General features: G+C 40.9%; 1 protein-coding gene across 3 annotated transcripts in view; it reads right to left on the minus strand.

Annotated features, from left to right (window-relative positions):
- Positions 1-12,691, minus strand: part of myo1b (myosin IB) — an 81,332-nt gene extending 68,641 nt beyond the window's left edge. For all 3 annotated transcript variants that reach the window (XM_060929868.1, XM_060929867.1, XM_060929869.1), the window contains exons 1-2: positions 12,471-12,691; positions 1,763-1,906 (exon numbers count right to left, since the gene is read on the minus strand). In XM_060929868.1, the coding sequence (XP_060785851.1) occupies positions 1,763-1,897 (135 nt within the window). In that variant the 5' untranslated portion in view covers positions 1,898-1,906; positions 12,471-12,691. The remainder of the gene's footprint in view (positions 1-1,762; positions 1,907-12,470) is intronic.
- Between the last annotated feature and the right edge of the window lie 5,660 nt (positions 12,692-18,351).

An 18,351-nucleotide genomic window follows, 5' to 3' on the forward strand; every position in this document is an offset into this window, starting at 1 on the left:
CAAAATGCACTACTAATACCCTATAATTTAGAACAGCTACTACACAAAATCCAAAAAACTAAAAAGTCAGGAATTCTTAATAATCTCCTCCTATTTGAGTAGACACCACTGTTAACTTAATTCCTAAAAATCCACGTCAGTCTGTAAGGCTCAGTCAGAAGCCCAAAGGCCAGAATGCTCTAGATCGGGGGTTGTCAAGTGACGGACTAAAGTCCTGATGCAGACTTTCAGTAAATCAATTCATGCGAATGATTAGTTCTGCTACAAAATCTATCAAATTTTTTTTTTTAAATCATGATTCTCTGTGGCGGCACGGTGGTGTAGTGGTTAGCGCTGTCGCCTCACAGCAAGAAGGTCCTGGGTTCGAGCCCCGGGGCCGGCGAGGGCCTTTCTGTGCGGAGTTTGCATGTTCTCCCCGTGTCCGCATGGGTTTCCTCCGGGTGCTCCGGTTTCCCCCACAGTCCAAAGACATGCAGGTTAGGTTAACTGGTGACTCTAAATTGACCGTAGGTGTGAATGTGAATGGTTGTCTGTGTCTATGTGTCAGCCCTGTGATGACCTGGCGACTTGTCCAGGGTGTACCCCGCCTTTCGCCCATAGTCAGCTGGGATAGGCTCCAGCTTGCCTGCGACCCTGTAGAAGGATAAAGCGGCTAGAGATAATGAGATGAGATGATTCTCTGTTGCAGCCAATCAAATGCATTGATATACACAGGCAGCTTGAGAGTGGGAGGAGTTGACTTTTTTTTAATTCATTACCTTCTGTGGTCTGATTAATGAATTGAAACAAGTCAAAGATCAAAAACAGTGTTTAAAGATGGCTGGACAGAGAAGGAGGAGTATTCTCTACTTTAAGTTTGGGAGTCTGTGGCACTAATCAAAACTGGTAACCTAAAGGTCACAAATTGACACGTGTTATTAGGCAAAGCATCAAAAAGTAACTGTTGTTGCTATTCAGACGTTAGATTTGTCATATACTGCATACACTATACATTTAATATATAAGCTATAATGATATCACACTATATGGCCAGTATAAATCTATTTGAGCTTCAGTCTTATTTAAAAAAAGTGGCAGACCAGCGTTACGTGACATAAAACACAAACGTGAATAAACTAATGAAAAATTATATCCACGAATATGTAAATGAAAATTTGAAATTATTCAAACCATAAAATTCACACTGACCGCTCTATTATGGATTTGTTTTATATAAGGGTAATATTTAGTAATGTTTCTCAACACATTCAACAAACAGCAACAAAAAATTAAGAGGCTGCCATATGGCACATCACTTTTGTTGACTTGGTTCTCCCTAGTCACTGGATATACATACTGATGACAAATGAAAGGAAAAAAAACAAAATTAAATATGCATGGCTCCTCTGTCTTCATGTTGGTTTTCATCCATTATGTATTCATGGCAAATTTATGGGAAAAGAAAAAATGAAATCTGATCTGACTTAAACCAAGCTGCATGTCCATATTTCAATATGTCTGAAAATGACGTGAAAAAGTGGCTTGAACCTGACTGAACAAAGTTAGACTTCATGTTCTTTTACATCATTTTACCGAAATCAGATGCGAGTCTGAACACTGCCTTAGATTGCAAGGCAACACTTGGTGTTACTTACACTTTGGCATTTAAATATGCTGTTGGGGGGGGACTCAAGGGTTTAAAACTTGACAAGCGAAATGCAGTCATAACATAGACGCTTACAGTTAGAGAGAAACAATTTATGGAACTTTTAGGAGAACTTACATAGATTTCATTGTGCTGAAAGCGCTTCCGGAGGTTCTCGATGAAGGTTTCCTCTGACAGGGGCTCAAGCAGGACCATGTCGCCCACCCCTATCATGTTGTCGAGAAGTGACGTCTTTACTTCCATTTTGGACATTCTCCCCCCCTGTGGAAATGCAAAACATGCATCTGAAGTGAGTTACAGCATTCACACCATTTCCAAAAGTATAGAAGTATGTTCCACATACAGCTTTAATCCTAGGAGTCAATGAACCTAGAGGTGCAGGATATCTAAACATGGTCACTGCAAATAAACCCACACAACATATTTGCACAGCAGTAGTTTTGGGCCACAAAGGCCATTATTCTCAAGAGGTCTGTTTAACCCAGAACACTACAGACTTCAGAAACCCTACTGGGAGTTATGTAATAGAAAAACAACAGTCCTTTTTCTTGGTCCTGACTCACTAGACATTTATGGTTTAAACTCGCAAAATGAATCCTCATTTCTACAAGCTTTCTAGAAAATGTTAACCAAAGGCTAGGTCACAGTTCCACCAGAACTTCAGCTATAATTTTTACCATAAACCTTTTACTATAACATTTGACATAAAGGGTTATTGGACAGGGGACTGAACACAGAGACATGGCTGAGAAGGGAACATTTTCCCTCATCTTTACTGGTCCATAAGTCATACTGTACTTTCAAAAAATTCCCCTTGGTACATATCTATTTTATAAATGCAATCCAACCATTTAAAATGTTCACCTCATTATTTGTACAAGGACACATTAAGTGTGCACTATACTACTATGTACGGGAGCCATAGAGCATTTTATTCATAAACTTTCCACTCTGAGCATTTTAGGTTAAAACTGTCTTTAGATTCATGTTGAGTATTTGTATGCCCATTTGTTTGAGTTACTGAGGTTTGAAATGGTCCTATTCAACCTACATGAACAGATACATATACGTGGTTAACTACAGGACCTCAAGAATAAACAATTAATTGTAGGATATGATTTCCACCACTGTAACAAGGATTTAATAAATGGGGGGGGGGGGGGGGGGGGGGGGGAATCTCCTGGGTAGGGGTAGTACAGTGGTGTAGTGGTTAGCACTGGTCACCTCACAGCAAGGTGGTTCTGGGTTTGAGCCCAGTGCACAACGGGGGCCTTCCTGTGTGGAGTTTGCACGTTCTCCCTGTGTCTGTATGGGTTTCCTTCGGGTGCTCCGGTTTCCCCCACAGTCCAGACATGCAGGTTAGGCTAATTGGTGGTTCTAAATTGACCGTAGGTGTGAAGGAGTGTGAATGGTTGTTGGTCTCCATGTGTTAGCCCTGCAATGACCTGGTGACTTGTCCAGGGTGTACCCCACCTCTCGCCCATAGTCAGCTGGGATAGGCTCCAGCTTGCCCATGACCCTGCACAGGACAAGCGGTTACAGATAATGGATGGATCGATCTCCTTGGTATGCCTCATGGACCCCCTTTGAGAAATCAACAAGAATATACTACAGTAACAATATATATTTGGACCAAGAACATGCTATAATAAAACTGACATTAACCATTCTAGATTAATGTACAAATAAACCCCAAACCTACAGGAAATAAATGAAGCAGCATGGACGTTCTGTACATGCCTTATAATAAAATTTTGGAGAGCCAATAAAACTGAATATGGTAAGTTATTAGATAGGATCAACTTTTCCAAAACACCAAACAATTACAGCTGCTGAAGTACTGACCTAGCATGATCAACCTGTTATCAGCAGCCAAGACTGTGGTTGTACAACTTAATGTGCCTTATCATAATCTCCTGTGCCCAATGACAACTGTTAATACAGGGTCATATCATAGAGCCTCCAGTGTTGCTTGTCGTGAAAAAAAAAAAACATGCTGGCACACATCAAGCTGTGATGGAAAATTTTCAGCAGAAAAAGTAGTATGAGTAGACTTTGTATTTTCCTCCAATAAAAAGGTTTTAACTATAGGTTCTTCACACAATGGCTACTCACTTTAGAACTCCACAGCTACTCCGTATACCTACTTTTCCAATAAGTGAGCTTTATATGTATTTTTATCAAAATTTTCCCCGAAATCTACTTTTATTCTCATACATTTAAAAATCAGCTCTGCTCATTAGTCAAAAATTAGCTTTTAAAGACTGTTCTTTCCTATATTGAATTATAAACTGCTTCCCACATAAACCGGTCTAATAACTGAATACATTTGCATGTTGGAATACGATAGTACTGAACATGTAAGTGTTATTCCACGGCTCGAAATTCACGGTGGTCTGGTCGCCCGAGGCGACTTATTGTCATTTGGCAGGTAATTCCTGTCACTAACCAGCCTGGCTGGCTAATTGAAAATAAAATTATATATACACACAAGTTTGGGGTCACTTTGAAATTTCCTTATTTTTGAAAGAAAAGCACTGTTCTTTTCAATGAAGATCACTTTAAATTAATCAGAAATGCACTCTATACATTGCTAATGTGGTAAATGACTATTCTAGCTGCAAATGTCTGGTTTTTGGTGCAATATCTACATAGGTGAGTGTTCTAATGGTACAATGTGTTTGCTCATTGCCTCAGAAGGCTAATGGACGATTAGAAAACCCTTGTATAATCATGTTAGCACAGCTGAAAACAGTTTAGCTCTTTAGAGAAGCTATAAAACTGACCTTCCTTTGAGCAGATTGAGTTTCTGGAGCATCACATTTGTGGGGTCGATTAAATGCTCAAAAAAAAAAAAAGTGTCTTGACTATATTTTCTATTCATTTTACAACTTATGGTGGTAAATAAAATTGTGACTTTTCATGGAAAAACACAAAATTGTCTGGGCGACCTCAAACTTTTGAACGGTAGTTAGTATATATATATATATATATATATATATATATATATATATATATATATATATATATATATATATATATATATATATATATATATATAAATAAAGCGAAGATTCAGACATACCGTCAACTAAAGCCGCCACATTAAGTGTGTGCTGTGTCGGTGTTAATCGAGGTGTTTATCGGCAGGACGGAAAATACCAAAGAATTCCGAACCATATCATGTACAAGTCAGGCTGTCAGTTTTTTGACTACTGCGCATGCATATAACACATCTCGTTGAATATTGCAGTAATCACATTATCAAATTCAATAGATGTGGCCACATTATCGCCCATTTAAACACGTATTTTTGTTGTTGTTTACATCTACATCTGACAAAGCTATGTTGCGATGTGGAATTTTCTGAAAGGTGTACAGAAACCGCCAGAGACGGGGACAAAGCGACCTCGGTCTGAAGAGGAGAAAAAGGCCGCCAATAAAGCGTACGAGAAGGAGAAACAACAAAGGACTTCTAAGCAAACGTGGGAGCAGAGCAAGCCTTGGCTGCGATATGATTTTTATTTCCCCAAGTTGATTCCTAGTCAATACGAAGCTCTTAAATGCTTTCTCTCTCATGAATGGTTAAATACAGAAAGCATGTTGGCCATATTTTGGGTGCTATAGTCATGATAGCAAGTATTTTGTTTTCAATACTCATACACCAAGTTGCCAAGTTTTCCAATATATTATTTGTTGATATTATATTATGGTGCTCTGTGTTGTTCTCATTTATGTATTTAAACAACAGTATCAAAATACTCTGGTCTTGAAAATGCACATTAGTCATGAGCAATGGTAACTACTCTCTTTTGTGTTATTTTTGACAGAAGTAAAGTTCATACATGAACAAATTTTGGCTAGTTACTTTGGAAGGTAACTAGTCTGGCTGGCTGGTGAAAAAAAAAAAAAAAGAATTTCTAGGCCTGTATTCAGTCACTCATTCATCGCCAGTAATTTCTTTATTTTGATCAGGGTTACAGTGAATCCACAGCCAATTCAGAGAACACTGGGGACGAAGCAGGAACACAACTGAACAGGATGCCTGTTCATGTCTTGCCTTGTACACACACACCCCAAGAAGATCAGAGGAAACTGGAGAACCAAGAGGAAACCCCACATGGACATATGGAGAACAAGAGAAACTTCACATGGACACTAATCCAAATTCAGTATTGAACCGAGGCCCTGGAGCTATGCTAAGACATTGTTTCACCACAAGTGTTAATGGTTTATAAAAAAGTACAAATGCCTAACTATTAGTGAAAATTAAAATATCTAATTCACAGATACACAGCTCACTTCCAGCACAGTTTGATGGAGGGTTAAAACCAATGGTGCCCTACTGGTTAAACACTTTCAACTTAAAGTCCTGGATACTCCAACACCAATCAGAGAACAGGATTTGTTTTAATGAATAATAAAAAGGTGCTGTTCCATAACCCTGGAACAATAAATGACCCATATGAAGTCACTTTAAAACAATTATTTCCTAACCAGCTCCTTCCCACATGGTAAGTTAATGTGAAGCCTAATGTATATTTGACCCACCCTCATGCAGGTGTGCACTGTTAAACTGACGTAATCTTGTTCAATTGTGGTGGTACCCTGACATCATATAGCTGTCGGTTACCACATCATGCACCTGATTATTATGTTTTTGATTACAGGGAATGCACGCCTCTTCTCTCCTTTACCCAACACTCAATGCTGAAAGTAGAAACCAGCTTTTAAGCAGTGGAGCTCCACAACCCCACCAACATGTGTGCAGCAGCTTTGTAACAAATAGGCAAATACATCAGCTGTATCCACTCAACTGTGATAGAAACGGTATTTTGAAAGTCTACTAGTTGAAAAATTTCTATCCAGGCACATGCCTTCCTTTGTTTGTGAAGTGTTGACTGGAGCAGGATTACTAAGCCATAATAGAATAGAACAATAGATAAAACATAATAGAACCTGCATACACATCCTGCAACCTCCTGCTTCCCATAGTTACAAAAGTAGGAAGCTGATGTGGACTGCCTATGATGATTAAACAATCTTATAATATTTAGACATTAGTAGTCTTGGATTTGATGGATAGTTAAAATGTTAATGTATCCCTTGTCCTTCACTATTCAACTGCCTTTGCATATTGTTTCCATCAGAAATAACCATTTGACTACTGGAACATTTTGCATAACCTGTGAGAAGTTTGAGGTCATGTGAGATCTCATCAGTAAACAAGAAATTAGTATTTAACAGACTTCTATAAACTAGACCGCTAAACAGAAGTAGTACAAAGACTTATATTGCACCAGTAATCCAATATCTGATGGTGCTAAAAGACACAGTGAAGTCAGTACATTAGAGAAAGTAACTGAACATGAAAGTCCATTAAGAAGAAATAGCTAAAAAGGTTTTGCTTGAAAAAAGGTAGAATATTTACAATACTTGGACATATGGAGGTCCACTACCCTTATTATATTCAGGGATACAACTAGGAACCATGTAAATACTCATTTTTTATCCGAAATCATTCAGGCATTATAGTTTACCCGCATTATTTCTCCTGTGTCAGACTGCCAATCTGTTAATTCTGCACAGTACATCACAATTTTTAGCCAGACAATAACCTGTAGAGTTTGTAGATTACTGTACAATAATGGTGTCAGACAGACTGCATCAGGCCAAACTGTGTAGTTGAATTACACAATATATTCAACATCTGATTGCATCAGTCTTCATATGTGTTTATTACAGAAATGCATCCACTAAGCTGGATATTCGTAGATTTGCACTTGCTCTAAAAATTAAGCCAGCATGATCAGAAGCTACATGCTTGAGTGACATCACACTACCTTTTGTATCATGTTTGGGCCACATCCAAAATGTCACAGCTGCTCTTAATTTGTTTTTAAAGGAATATATAAATTTGGAATTCCTGGAGCAAGGTCATGTGTGATTTTCGACTTATGAGCAAGGTAAAGGAAAAACAGTCCCTTTTCTCACCCTCGAGGAGAATTTCCCCTCCGCTCACCTTTAGACACACGTATGTGTAATTTTATATATTTTTACACACACACACGTTTTAATTTGAATTAGGACAGGTCTGAATATGCATCAATTCAAGCCAGCATGTACACAGTAAAATGGGAAGCAATCATGAATTCATTACTATAGTAATTGCTGTCTATCTATCCAGGTGTGGCCTCTGCGTCCGTCTGTCCTTGTACCAGAGGCATGTCCTACGACTTCACTCATGATTCATGACATCGTCTCAGAAAAACAAATACGTGCCTTTTATATTTACCCATTTGGAAGGAAAACTAAAATGAACGGACAACTAGGGGAAAAAAAATCAATTTCTTTTAAAACTGTCAATTATATTAAAACCACAATATAGAAATTTGTTGTTTTAGCAACTTCATGGCCTTAACAGACAAGTAAAAATAAAATGATACTGTTGGCTCCAATAGAGTGCAAAGTCCAAAATGAAGTGGCAGCCAGACTGCATCCCAGTTTGCTGGCAAATGTAAGAAGAATCATGAGTGCCTCCAAATGCAACAGTTTTAGAGAGACACAGACACTGACTGTGTGTGTGGACTGGCAAGCTTGCTCAGTGACCGGAAACGCTGCTTCATGAGCATCTTCCAGTGCCAGGGTAAACTCAGACGGACTTTTCCACTGTACTGACTCAACACTAAAATGCATCAACTCTTATGGACTATTTTTTTTAAACCGCTTGCCACCAATCCAAGTACCATCACTACCATAACTCAATTCCCCAACATTCATACTTTATAAAAAGAAGTTAACCTACATCCTGATTTACCATTACACATGATCATCTTTATGCATGAAAAACTCCTTTTTGGAGGGTAATACTACGGGGAAAATCTGAAGGGCTATATCCTTCTTTTAGGATGTACTTGGCTGTCAACCAGAAGGCAGTTTCAAAGCTGCTGATGGCATTCAAATAAAGCTATGCTAGTTTGACTGAAATTGCACAAATGCACCAAGGCCCTGTTCTGTCTTGTATGTTTATGTACAGGGTGAAGATAAAAATGGAGTTTCTCTCTATTAGGTTAACAGATCACATGTTCTGAACAACAGGACATATGTTCTATTTTTGATTATATGATCACTATAACCAAACAGTCTAACTTCTAACTAGCATTAAAAGGGGGAAGGAAAAAAAAATTCAAAGCCAGGTATAAAAAGACTAAATCAATCCTGAAATAAATTACATTTTCACTACCATGGACAGACTCAGGCAAATCATGCTTTTGAAAGGGCCATGATATACTGGATGTCACATCAGGAAAAATAAGTCAAATGAACACAATTTGCAAAGCAAGCTGATTTATATGGTGGCTACAGGCTTTCCTGAACTGAAATATGCTTCTCTTTTGCATGCATACCAACCACAACATAGCATTTTAAACAAAAATATGAAAAAAAAAAATTGAATATAAAAACATCCCACTTCAAACACAGAGCAGGTGCATCATGGATATTTGGATCACTGGTAAGTGATTAGATTTGCTTTGATGCATGTTTGGGATCAGTATCCTGCTGGAACACCCAGTTATGTCCAAGATTCTGATGGCTTGAGGTTATGCTGAAATTCTGAGATAGTCCTCCTCCATTATTCCATCCACTTCCAATTCGTTCCATTGGTAGCAAAACAGCCCCAGAGCATAACACTACCACCACCATGCTTAACAGTTAGTACAGCATTCCACCATACCTCTGGTCATTGTGGCCAAACAATGATCTCTCATCTGACCATAAAACTTTCTTCCAAAAGGCTTTTTATTGGTCAGTGTGGTCAGCTGAAAACTTTAGTTGAGCTTGAACATGTCAATTTTGGAGCAGGGGCTTCTTTCTTGGATGGCAGCCTCTCAGTCCATGGTGATGTAAAACTTGCTTGACTGTAGACAGAGTTCCAGCAGCTTCCAGTTCATGGCAGGCCTGTGCCTTGGTGGTTCCTGACCATTTGAACCAATTTCCTCTCAGCTAAGGGTGACAGTTTGGGACTTCTTCCAGCAAACTGGCTTGGCAAAGTGGCTACACCTCCCAATAACTTGTATTTAGGGATAAATATTTGAACTGATCTTGGAACCTGCAGTTGTATAGAAATAGCTCCAAGAGACATTCCTGAGTTGTATAAATCTATGATCCTATTTCTCAGATCTGCACTGAGCTCCTTGGACTTTCCCCATTGTACCGCGAGTTACTTAATCCAAGGAGTGCCTTCAAACAAATGTTATGTTGGCACAGAGAAATTGCCAGCTGAAGTCAATCATGATCACTAACTGGAAGGAAAGAAGCCATTTTGGAACCTTCAACACCACTGAATTAATCTAAGTGGGTGTATGTATATTTTAGACCCTGTATATGTAATTTTGACCCCATGTTGATTTTAGAAAGCCCAAAATAAACTTAAACTTGTGCCTTTTTAAAAAAAAAAAGATATACGCATGTCATTCTGCCAATCATTCTGCTACAGGGAAAGAAGAGTTCAAAGAAATAAACTGAAAGCCCAATACCATGGCATTCATGTCCCTGTATGCAACCTTCTGTGAACTATAAATAACAACTGTATTTATAGTTTCTTGAGGCTGAGGCTTCAAATTATGTTATAATATGAGAAATTCAATTTAGGCCAGAGCCCAATTTTCCCTAGTTTTTGGATGCGACAATTCATCCATCCATCCATCCATCCATCCATAACCACTTATCCTGTAGAGTCGCAGGCAAGCTGGAGCCTATCCCAGATGACTATGGGCGAGAGGCGGGGTACACGCTGGACAAGTCGCCAGGTCACACAGAGACAACCATTCACACCCATATTCACACCTACAGTCGATTTAGAGCCACTAATTAGCCTGACCTGCATGTCTTTGGACTGTGGGGGAAACCAGAGAGAACATGCAAACTCCACACAGCTAGGCTCTCACTGACCACTGGGCTCAAACCCAGGACCTTCTTGCTGTGGGGCGACAGTGCTAACCACTACACCACCATGCCGCCTGTGAGACAATTAATTCACAGTGAAATCTGAGGGGTTTTCCCCAGACTGCCATATGACTCCTGCCTGACACTGGGTCCAAGTGTGCAGCAACATTTACCTAGCCATGTGTTTGCCAATTAGTAACAAATTTGTCCCCTGCAGAGCATCTCATGTAAAAAAACCCCCCGACGCACTCTGGGAAACAGGGCTGAGCACAACCTGCCACACAATCTCTAACAGCGTCTACTAATAAATCCCCATTAACACAGGTTTTGAGGCATGAGTCAACTTGTACATGCATGCAGTGAAAAGCCATCCTGCAAGTCAAGCAAGTGCAACAGACCAACATTTATTTTAAAAGGGTATATTACGTGTGGCCTAATATGATAAACAGTGAAAAAGTCGGTATTTATTTGCAGCATTTGGGTTGCAATGATTTTGCTTAAGACAATATAAAGTTAGAACCAGTTGGCTAATCTGCACATCACGGACACCTTGATACATAAAAACATTTGACTACTCATGCAGCCAGGATCGACACAAATAACACAAACAGTTGTGTTATTTTTGCCATTTAACGTCACACCTGAACAGTAAACACATCTGTACTGTTGACAGTCACACAGAACACAGTTTCCCTTGCGTATACACCATTACATCAGATACAGGGCGGGTTGTAATATTCCCTACAAGGTTTATCACCTGTGATCTTTTGTCCATTTTACCTGAGTAGGTACTGAGGTAAATGATATACAATAAACACTACATGACCTCCCCAAAGCAACTCAAATTCTTTGTGTATGACCAAAGAACAAGACCAGAGAGAGAGAGAGAAAGAAAATGCCAAACACGGATCAGAATACGGGTGTGTCTGAGAGGAGGGAAAAAAAAAAAACTTTTTCCAAGTATTCTCAAATACACAGGTATCACTAACCAGTAAAAAGGAGTGCACAATTACTGATCGCAAAAGAACATTGGGTACATGGCAACTAAACAGCAACAGAATCTACTTGAGCACATAACTGTGGACATTTTCATAGACATGTACCATACATTTAGTAAGAAATGTAACTCAAAGTTACTAGGCATTTTCAGGCCAAAAAAAAAACAAAACATCCCACCAAACTCAAATGTGAACAGGATAACAACTGGCGTGCTTGCACATCACATTCATTTTAATCCTCAATCATTTAAAAAACAAACTAAGATTTGCTTTGTCGAGTAAATAAATAATCTTGCGGTCAAAAATAAACAGAATAAATTAAAAAAAAAAAACTTCTCTTCTGATCATTAAGTAAACTGAGTGACCAGAACAGTATTCAGTCTGAACCCTTCATACAGAGGGAACAGCAGCAGTAGTAATAGTACTAATAGGGCCCTTTGTCTTCAGCATGTCTCACCCTGCAGCCCAACCGGTATTTTACACACACACACACACACTAATATATATATAAATTTATTTATTTTTTGCATAATAATAATAATAATAATAATAATAATAATAATAATAATTTCCCCCCCATCACAAATGCCCTCTCCTCCTGTGCTGAAACCTCAGATTATTTTAAAATAAAAAGCAAAACCACCACCACCCAAAAAAACAACAACATAAGATGCCATCCAATTTCTTCAGTTCTTAGACCTTTATTTGTAGCCTATTAGACTTAGGGTCACCCCCACCCCGAGATTTTATAGTAGAAAGCTATATTTCAAGATCTTGAGCATAAAAAAAGTTTGAATGGAAAAAAGTTTGTTCCCACAATCAGGACAGCATCTGGCTGGTGGAAAAATGATACTCTAACTGTGAATGAGAATGAAACTTGCCTCGTGTTCAGAATGAAATTCCCTTCAATCCACTCCTGGAGGGGAATACAACCATCCAGCCGTCTTTATAAAGGTGAAACAGAGCTCCCTCGATGCGTTTCCGTTTTTGTGGGTGTTGGTTTTGTCCCTTTCAGAGAGCAGGGACGCGTCAGGCTCAAATCTCCAGTGCAGCAGCTCGGATTTACTCTGCTCCCGGGAAAGACACTGTGATGTGTCCTGTGAGAAAGTAAGTGTGTGAATGGATCAGCAAGAGGGAGTGGCTCTGGATCCCAAAACCACCCCCAGTCATTAACGATGCTCCACGCGGAAACGACTCTTTTTAGGTGACTCGCATGATCTGATCAATTCAAACAAATTGAAAGCTTTGGCAAAGTTGTGTTCTTTAGTTATGCCCCCCCCCAGTTGTTGAGGCTACTACACAAATGAATGTTATTTTGTAGCCATGAAACAAGCTGCTTTTATTAACAGTGCATGTGGGATAAAGTAGGTGAAAATGTAGCCTACGTGATATTTCTTTCTAAATGTGGTGATGAATTAGACTTGTGTTCTTCCATCCACTTTAACGCTTATCTTTATGTTGAAAGTGAGGAATCACTAACAGGTTTCACTCCAAAGCCTGCAACATGGTAAAGTGGTGTTTACATGAGCACGTGACCGGTTCTGAGTCCAATACCGCCCTCGCGCGTCCTTTCAGAGACATTACACAGGCTCTGGATTACAGAACGGCATGGGACAGGAAGTAGTCCTGCTCCCATCAAACCGAGTGTTGGGAAAGTTGCAAGATCAGTAACCTAAACAGTAAACGTCATGGTTCAAAGGTTAAAGCTCTGGGTTAGTGAGCAGAAAGTCGGGGGTTTAAGTCCTAGCACCACCAAGCTGCTATTGTTGGGCCCTTGAGCAAGGTCCTTAACCGTCTCTGCTCCAGGGACACTGTGTCATATCTGATCCTGTCCTCTGACCCCAACTTCCAAACAAGCTTGGATAATCTCATCTCATCTCATTATCTCTAGCCGCTTTATCCTTCTACAGGGTCGCAGGCAAGCTGGAGCCTATCCCAGCTGACTATGGGCGAAAGGCGGGGTACACCCTGGACAAGTCGCCAGGTCATCACAGGGCTGACACATAGACACAGACAACCATTCACACTCACATTCACACCTACGGTCAATTTAGAGTCACCAGTTAACCTAACCTGCATGTCTTTGGACTGTGGGGGAAACCAGAGCACCCGGAGGAAACCCACGCGGACACGAGGAGAACATGCAAACTCCACACAGAAAGGCCCTCGCCGGCCATGGGGCTCGAACCCAGGACCTTCTTGCTGTGAGGCGACAGCGCTAACCACTACACCACCGTGCCGCCCTTGTGCTATAATGTATATGTGACAAATAAAGGCTTGTTTTCATCTTCATGCGTATTCATGGAAATAATTGCAATTTGAACTCAGTTGTCATCACAGGCTACGTAATCCTAAAATAGGGTGACCAGATTTCCCTAGTCTGAAACTGGGACACTTTTGCGCGCGACCATGCTCGTGCACGCACACCTTTTTTTTTTAACGTAAACGTGACACTCAGAGAGGTGCTCTTATCATTTTGTTGAAGCTCACATTTATCAACATCTCACATGAAATAAAACAAACAGGCATTTTGTTATCTAGTAGCATAGTGGTACAGATCAGTTAAATTATGGTCAGACGACAGATTTTGTAATGGCTGAGAATAGGCCAGGCTATGTCCATAGGCCAAATTTAAACTGATTTATTTCACCTGTTTGTGAGAACACCAAGAAGAATGCATATGCACATGTAGGCTATATCTCTAAAATTGTATGCACTATAGCATGAACTTAAAAAGTAGATATGTGACCTCAACATAGCCTAGGTCAGAATCAACCTTACTAACCATTCCCCACAACTGAATGAATAAAGCAAGAAGATGTGTACAAAAGTGAACACTTTAATGGGAGGTGCAACAAGCTGTTCAACACAGCAATATGGCCAAACTGTCAGAACGGTATGTTATACAGAAACAAAAAAGAGACAAGTGATTTGAGAATATACACTCAAACAAAACAGCAATAAAAGAGGAGAGGGGCGACAGCCCGAGGAAAGCCCCCACAGGAGCGCACATCATTTGCAACATAAGCTACCCAACTCAGTACAAGGACAAAGCACAGGAACAAAGATAAGGTGACTGTCAATCCACCCACCCTAAACAAAATGCATTAGTCCTGCTTCAACCCACCACTTGTGTTTAGCCGTTTTAATGTGATCCTGTATATCGGCATTATCACCGTGAGCTACGGAGAAGGAACACTTACAGTGTGTGCAGTAGGCTTCGTGCGCATTGTTCTGCACGTCTCGGAGGAAGGGGTGGGTGCCCTGTAAATCTTTGGAAAAGGTACATTTTCTTTTCGGCATAATTGCTGCGGCATTACTGCTGCTAGCTGCTAGACAAAGAACATTCGCGCCAGTTAATGTTTATTTTATTGTTGCATGGCAACACGTTCTGTTGTCTGGAATAATGTGGCTAAATAAACACCCATGCCACAGGGCCAGGGGACAGTAACCAGGAAAGTTTGCGATTCCTGTCAATTCATCAAAATAGTAAATGCAGACATTTCTCTGCTAATGATTCCCACGCTGCTCAGTCGCAAACGTCGCGAGTGGCGACAACCGGGACATATCCGTGTCCCGACAGACTTTTGTCGGGACTCGGGACACACAACCCCAAATCGGGACTGTCCCGGTAAAATCGGGACTGTCCCGGTAAAACCGGGACGTCTGGTCACCCTATCCTAAGATTCTCATGTGTATAGAAGAACTATATAGAGACTCTTAATCAGGGTCCCAAGTATAGTAATTAAGTTAGTAAATAAGACCTTCATTACAAAGAATGTAAAACCTGCTCTAATATTATAAACCCAGTAGACCAGTCACAGGCGGCACGGTGGTGTAATGGTTAGCACTGTCACCTCACAGCAAGAAGGTCCAGGTTCGAGCCCCGTGGCCAACGAGGGCCTTTCTGTGAGGAGTTTGCATGTTCTCCCAGTGTCCGCGTGGGTTTCCTCCGGGTGCTCTGGTTTCCCCCACAGTCCAAAGACATGCAGGTTAGGTTAACTGGTGACTCTAAATTGACCGTAGGTGTAAATGTGAGTGTGAATGGTTGTCTGTGTCTACGTGTCAGCCCTGTGATGACCTGGCGACTTGTCCAGGGTGTACCCCGCCTTTCGCCCGTAGTCAGCTGGGATAGGCTCCAGCTTGCCTGCGACCCTGTAGAACAGGATAAAGTGGCTAGAGATAATGAGATGAGATGAGATTCTGTGCTCTCAGTGGCATGGTGGTGTAGTGGTTAGCACTGTTGCTTCACAGCAAGAAGGTCCTGGGTTCGAGCCCAGCGGCTGGTGAGGGCCTTTCTGTGTGGACTTTGCATGTTCTCCCCCTGTCTGTGTGGGTTTCCACCAGGTGCTCTGGTTTCCCCAACAGTCCAAAGACATGCAGGTTAGGTTAACTGGTGACTCTAAATTGACTGTAGGTGTGAGTGTGAATGGTTGTCTGTGTCTATGTGTCAGCCCTGTGATGACCTGGCGACTTGTCCAGGGTGTACCCCGCCTCTCGCCCATAGTCAGCTGGGATAGGCTTCAGCTTGCCTGTGACCCTGTAGAACAGGATAAGCGGCTACAGATAATGGATGGCTGGATTACTGTGCTCTTGTTTTGAAAAGTCAGATGTATCTGCAATTATGTGTCACGTGATGCTGCATTAATGCAGAGATAATTGTCTTGTCAGGTCTGCTTTCATTTCATATGAAATGAAAATGAAACAAAACCTGAAGGAAGAAAATACAGAGGACCTTGGTGTCCTCAATGGTAGATACGGGCATGCTTGTGGGGTGTTCCTGGTATACAGTGGTTTATACCTACCAAAAGTGGTCCAAGGAAGGACAACCTGTGAACTGGTAACAGGGTCATTGGGTGCCAAAGGCTCATTGATTGGCATGCGGTATGAAGGCTACCCCATATGGTCCAATCCCAAAGAAGTGCTACTGTAGCGCAAACTGCTAAAAAAGTTAATGCTGACTAAACCAGAAAAGTGTCAGCATTAACTTTTTCAGCACTTTCCTTTCAAAGCAATCGGGCTCAAAAAGGTCCTTGCAAACATTAAAATTTCTACCAGAGGAGAGTGTTTCTAAAGTGTGACCTACTCCCAAGTTGTATAGCCACTGTTTAATAAGTTGTTTATGTTGCTTGGTTGTCTGCAATGAAACAGTAAAAAAAAAATTTCCTTTCTTATCGTGTTTATTATTTTTGCAACTCGCCATTTCTCAACAATGTTTTGTACATCTGGCTACATCACGGCGTCAGGAGCAGTGATCCAATCAAGATACAGGAAACCTATTAACGATATTACGTCATGCTGACCTTTGACACTGCCCACAAAATGGCAATATGGCTCTGTCCTTGAGTGAGCAGGAATACAAATACTTCTGGTCCTTTATGACCCGCCATGCCTACTTAGATCAACAGGTGCAGGCTATCTTCTGGTACCTCGTATAGTGAAGGTTACATCAAGGGGCAGAGCCTTTTCTTACAAAGCCCCACAGTTATGGAACAGCCTTCCAAGTAGATTGCGGGAATCGGACAGTCTCAGCGTTTAAGTCTAGGCTGAAAACATATCTGTTTAATCAAGCCTTTTGTTAATAGTGTTTATGAGGGAAAGGAGTAGATCTGGAGGGTCCTCAGACATAGTGTTTTGGTAAACTGGGATGTATGGATGCTGTCAGTCCCCCACTCACTTGCTCACTCGAGTTTGTTGACGGTGTATTGGCTGCTGCTTTATGTCCTGGGGCGCCCTCATGCTTATGTTAACCTCTGGCTCTCCCCTTTTAGTTATGCTGTCATAGTTAGTTTTGCCAGAGTCCCTGCTTGCACTCGGCGCAAAATGTATACTGTTCTTACTCATCAGGTGACATTGGGCATACCTAACAACCTGTGTTTTCTCTCTCTTTCTCCCCCCTCCCCCCGTCTGTCCCTCTGAGTTACATATCAATCCTGAGATTGAGATGCTGACCTCTTCTGCTCCTCGGACCTGCCTGATCCAATCTGATGGCCTACTTCTGGTTGGAGTCTCATCACATCGTTCCTGTGGAGGATGACCCCGTATGGACAGTAAAAAAAATCACACTTGGAAGATGCTCTGGACACTTACAGTAATGATCTTATGGTTGAGGACTACAGTTGACTTGCTAACTTTAGGACTGCAGTTGCCATGAACAGTTTTGCACTCAAGTTTCCATTAATGAAGAGTTATAACATCAACGAAACTGACTTCATGTTAAAAATGTTATAATCACATTGTCTGTTATCACCCAAACGAGGATGGGTTCCCTTTTGAGTCTGGTTCCTCTTGAGGTTTCTTCCTCATGTCGTCTGAGGGAGTTTTTCCTTGCCACCATCACCACAGGCTTGCTCATTAGGGATAGATTAGGGATAAAATTAACACAATGTGACAGACAATCCAAGGGAGTCAAAGTGCATTTGTACAAAATGTGTAATATTTCTAGTCTATGTTTATGTTTCGGCGCGTTAAAGTGCATGTCACGGGTAAATTCAGGAGCAAGATCAATGTAATTCTCCTATTTTATATTAAACTTTGGTCAAATATCTGTCACATTTTGCATTTTGCGCAATTTTTTACCTTGCGCAATACCAGAAAAATTCAGTTGAAATCAAGCCATTTGAGGCGAATTGGTCCACCTCTGAAAACACTTGGCATTTGGATTTCCCGGCAAACATTGATTTTCGTGACGTCGCGTGCGGGACGCCTTCCTCTGAATCCTACGTCGGCGTTGGTTTATTTATGAGAAAACGACCTGGTGGT

This window comes from Neoarius graeffei, chromosome 9 (assembly GCF_027579695.1).
Source record: "Neoarius graeffei isolate fNeoGra1 chromosome 9, fNeoGra1.pri, whole genome shotgun sequence".
In the NCBI taxonomy this organism is placed as follows: Eukaryota; Metazoa; Chordata; class Actinopteri; order Siluriformes; family Ariidae; genus Neoarius; species Neoarius graeffei.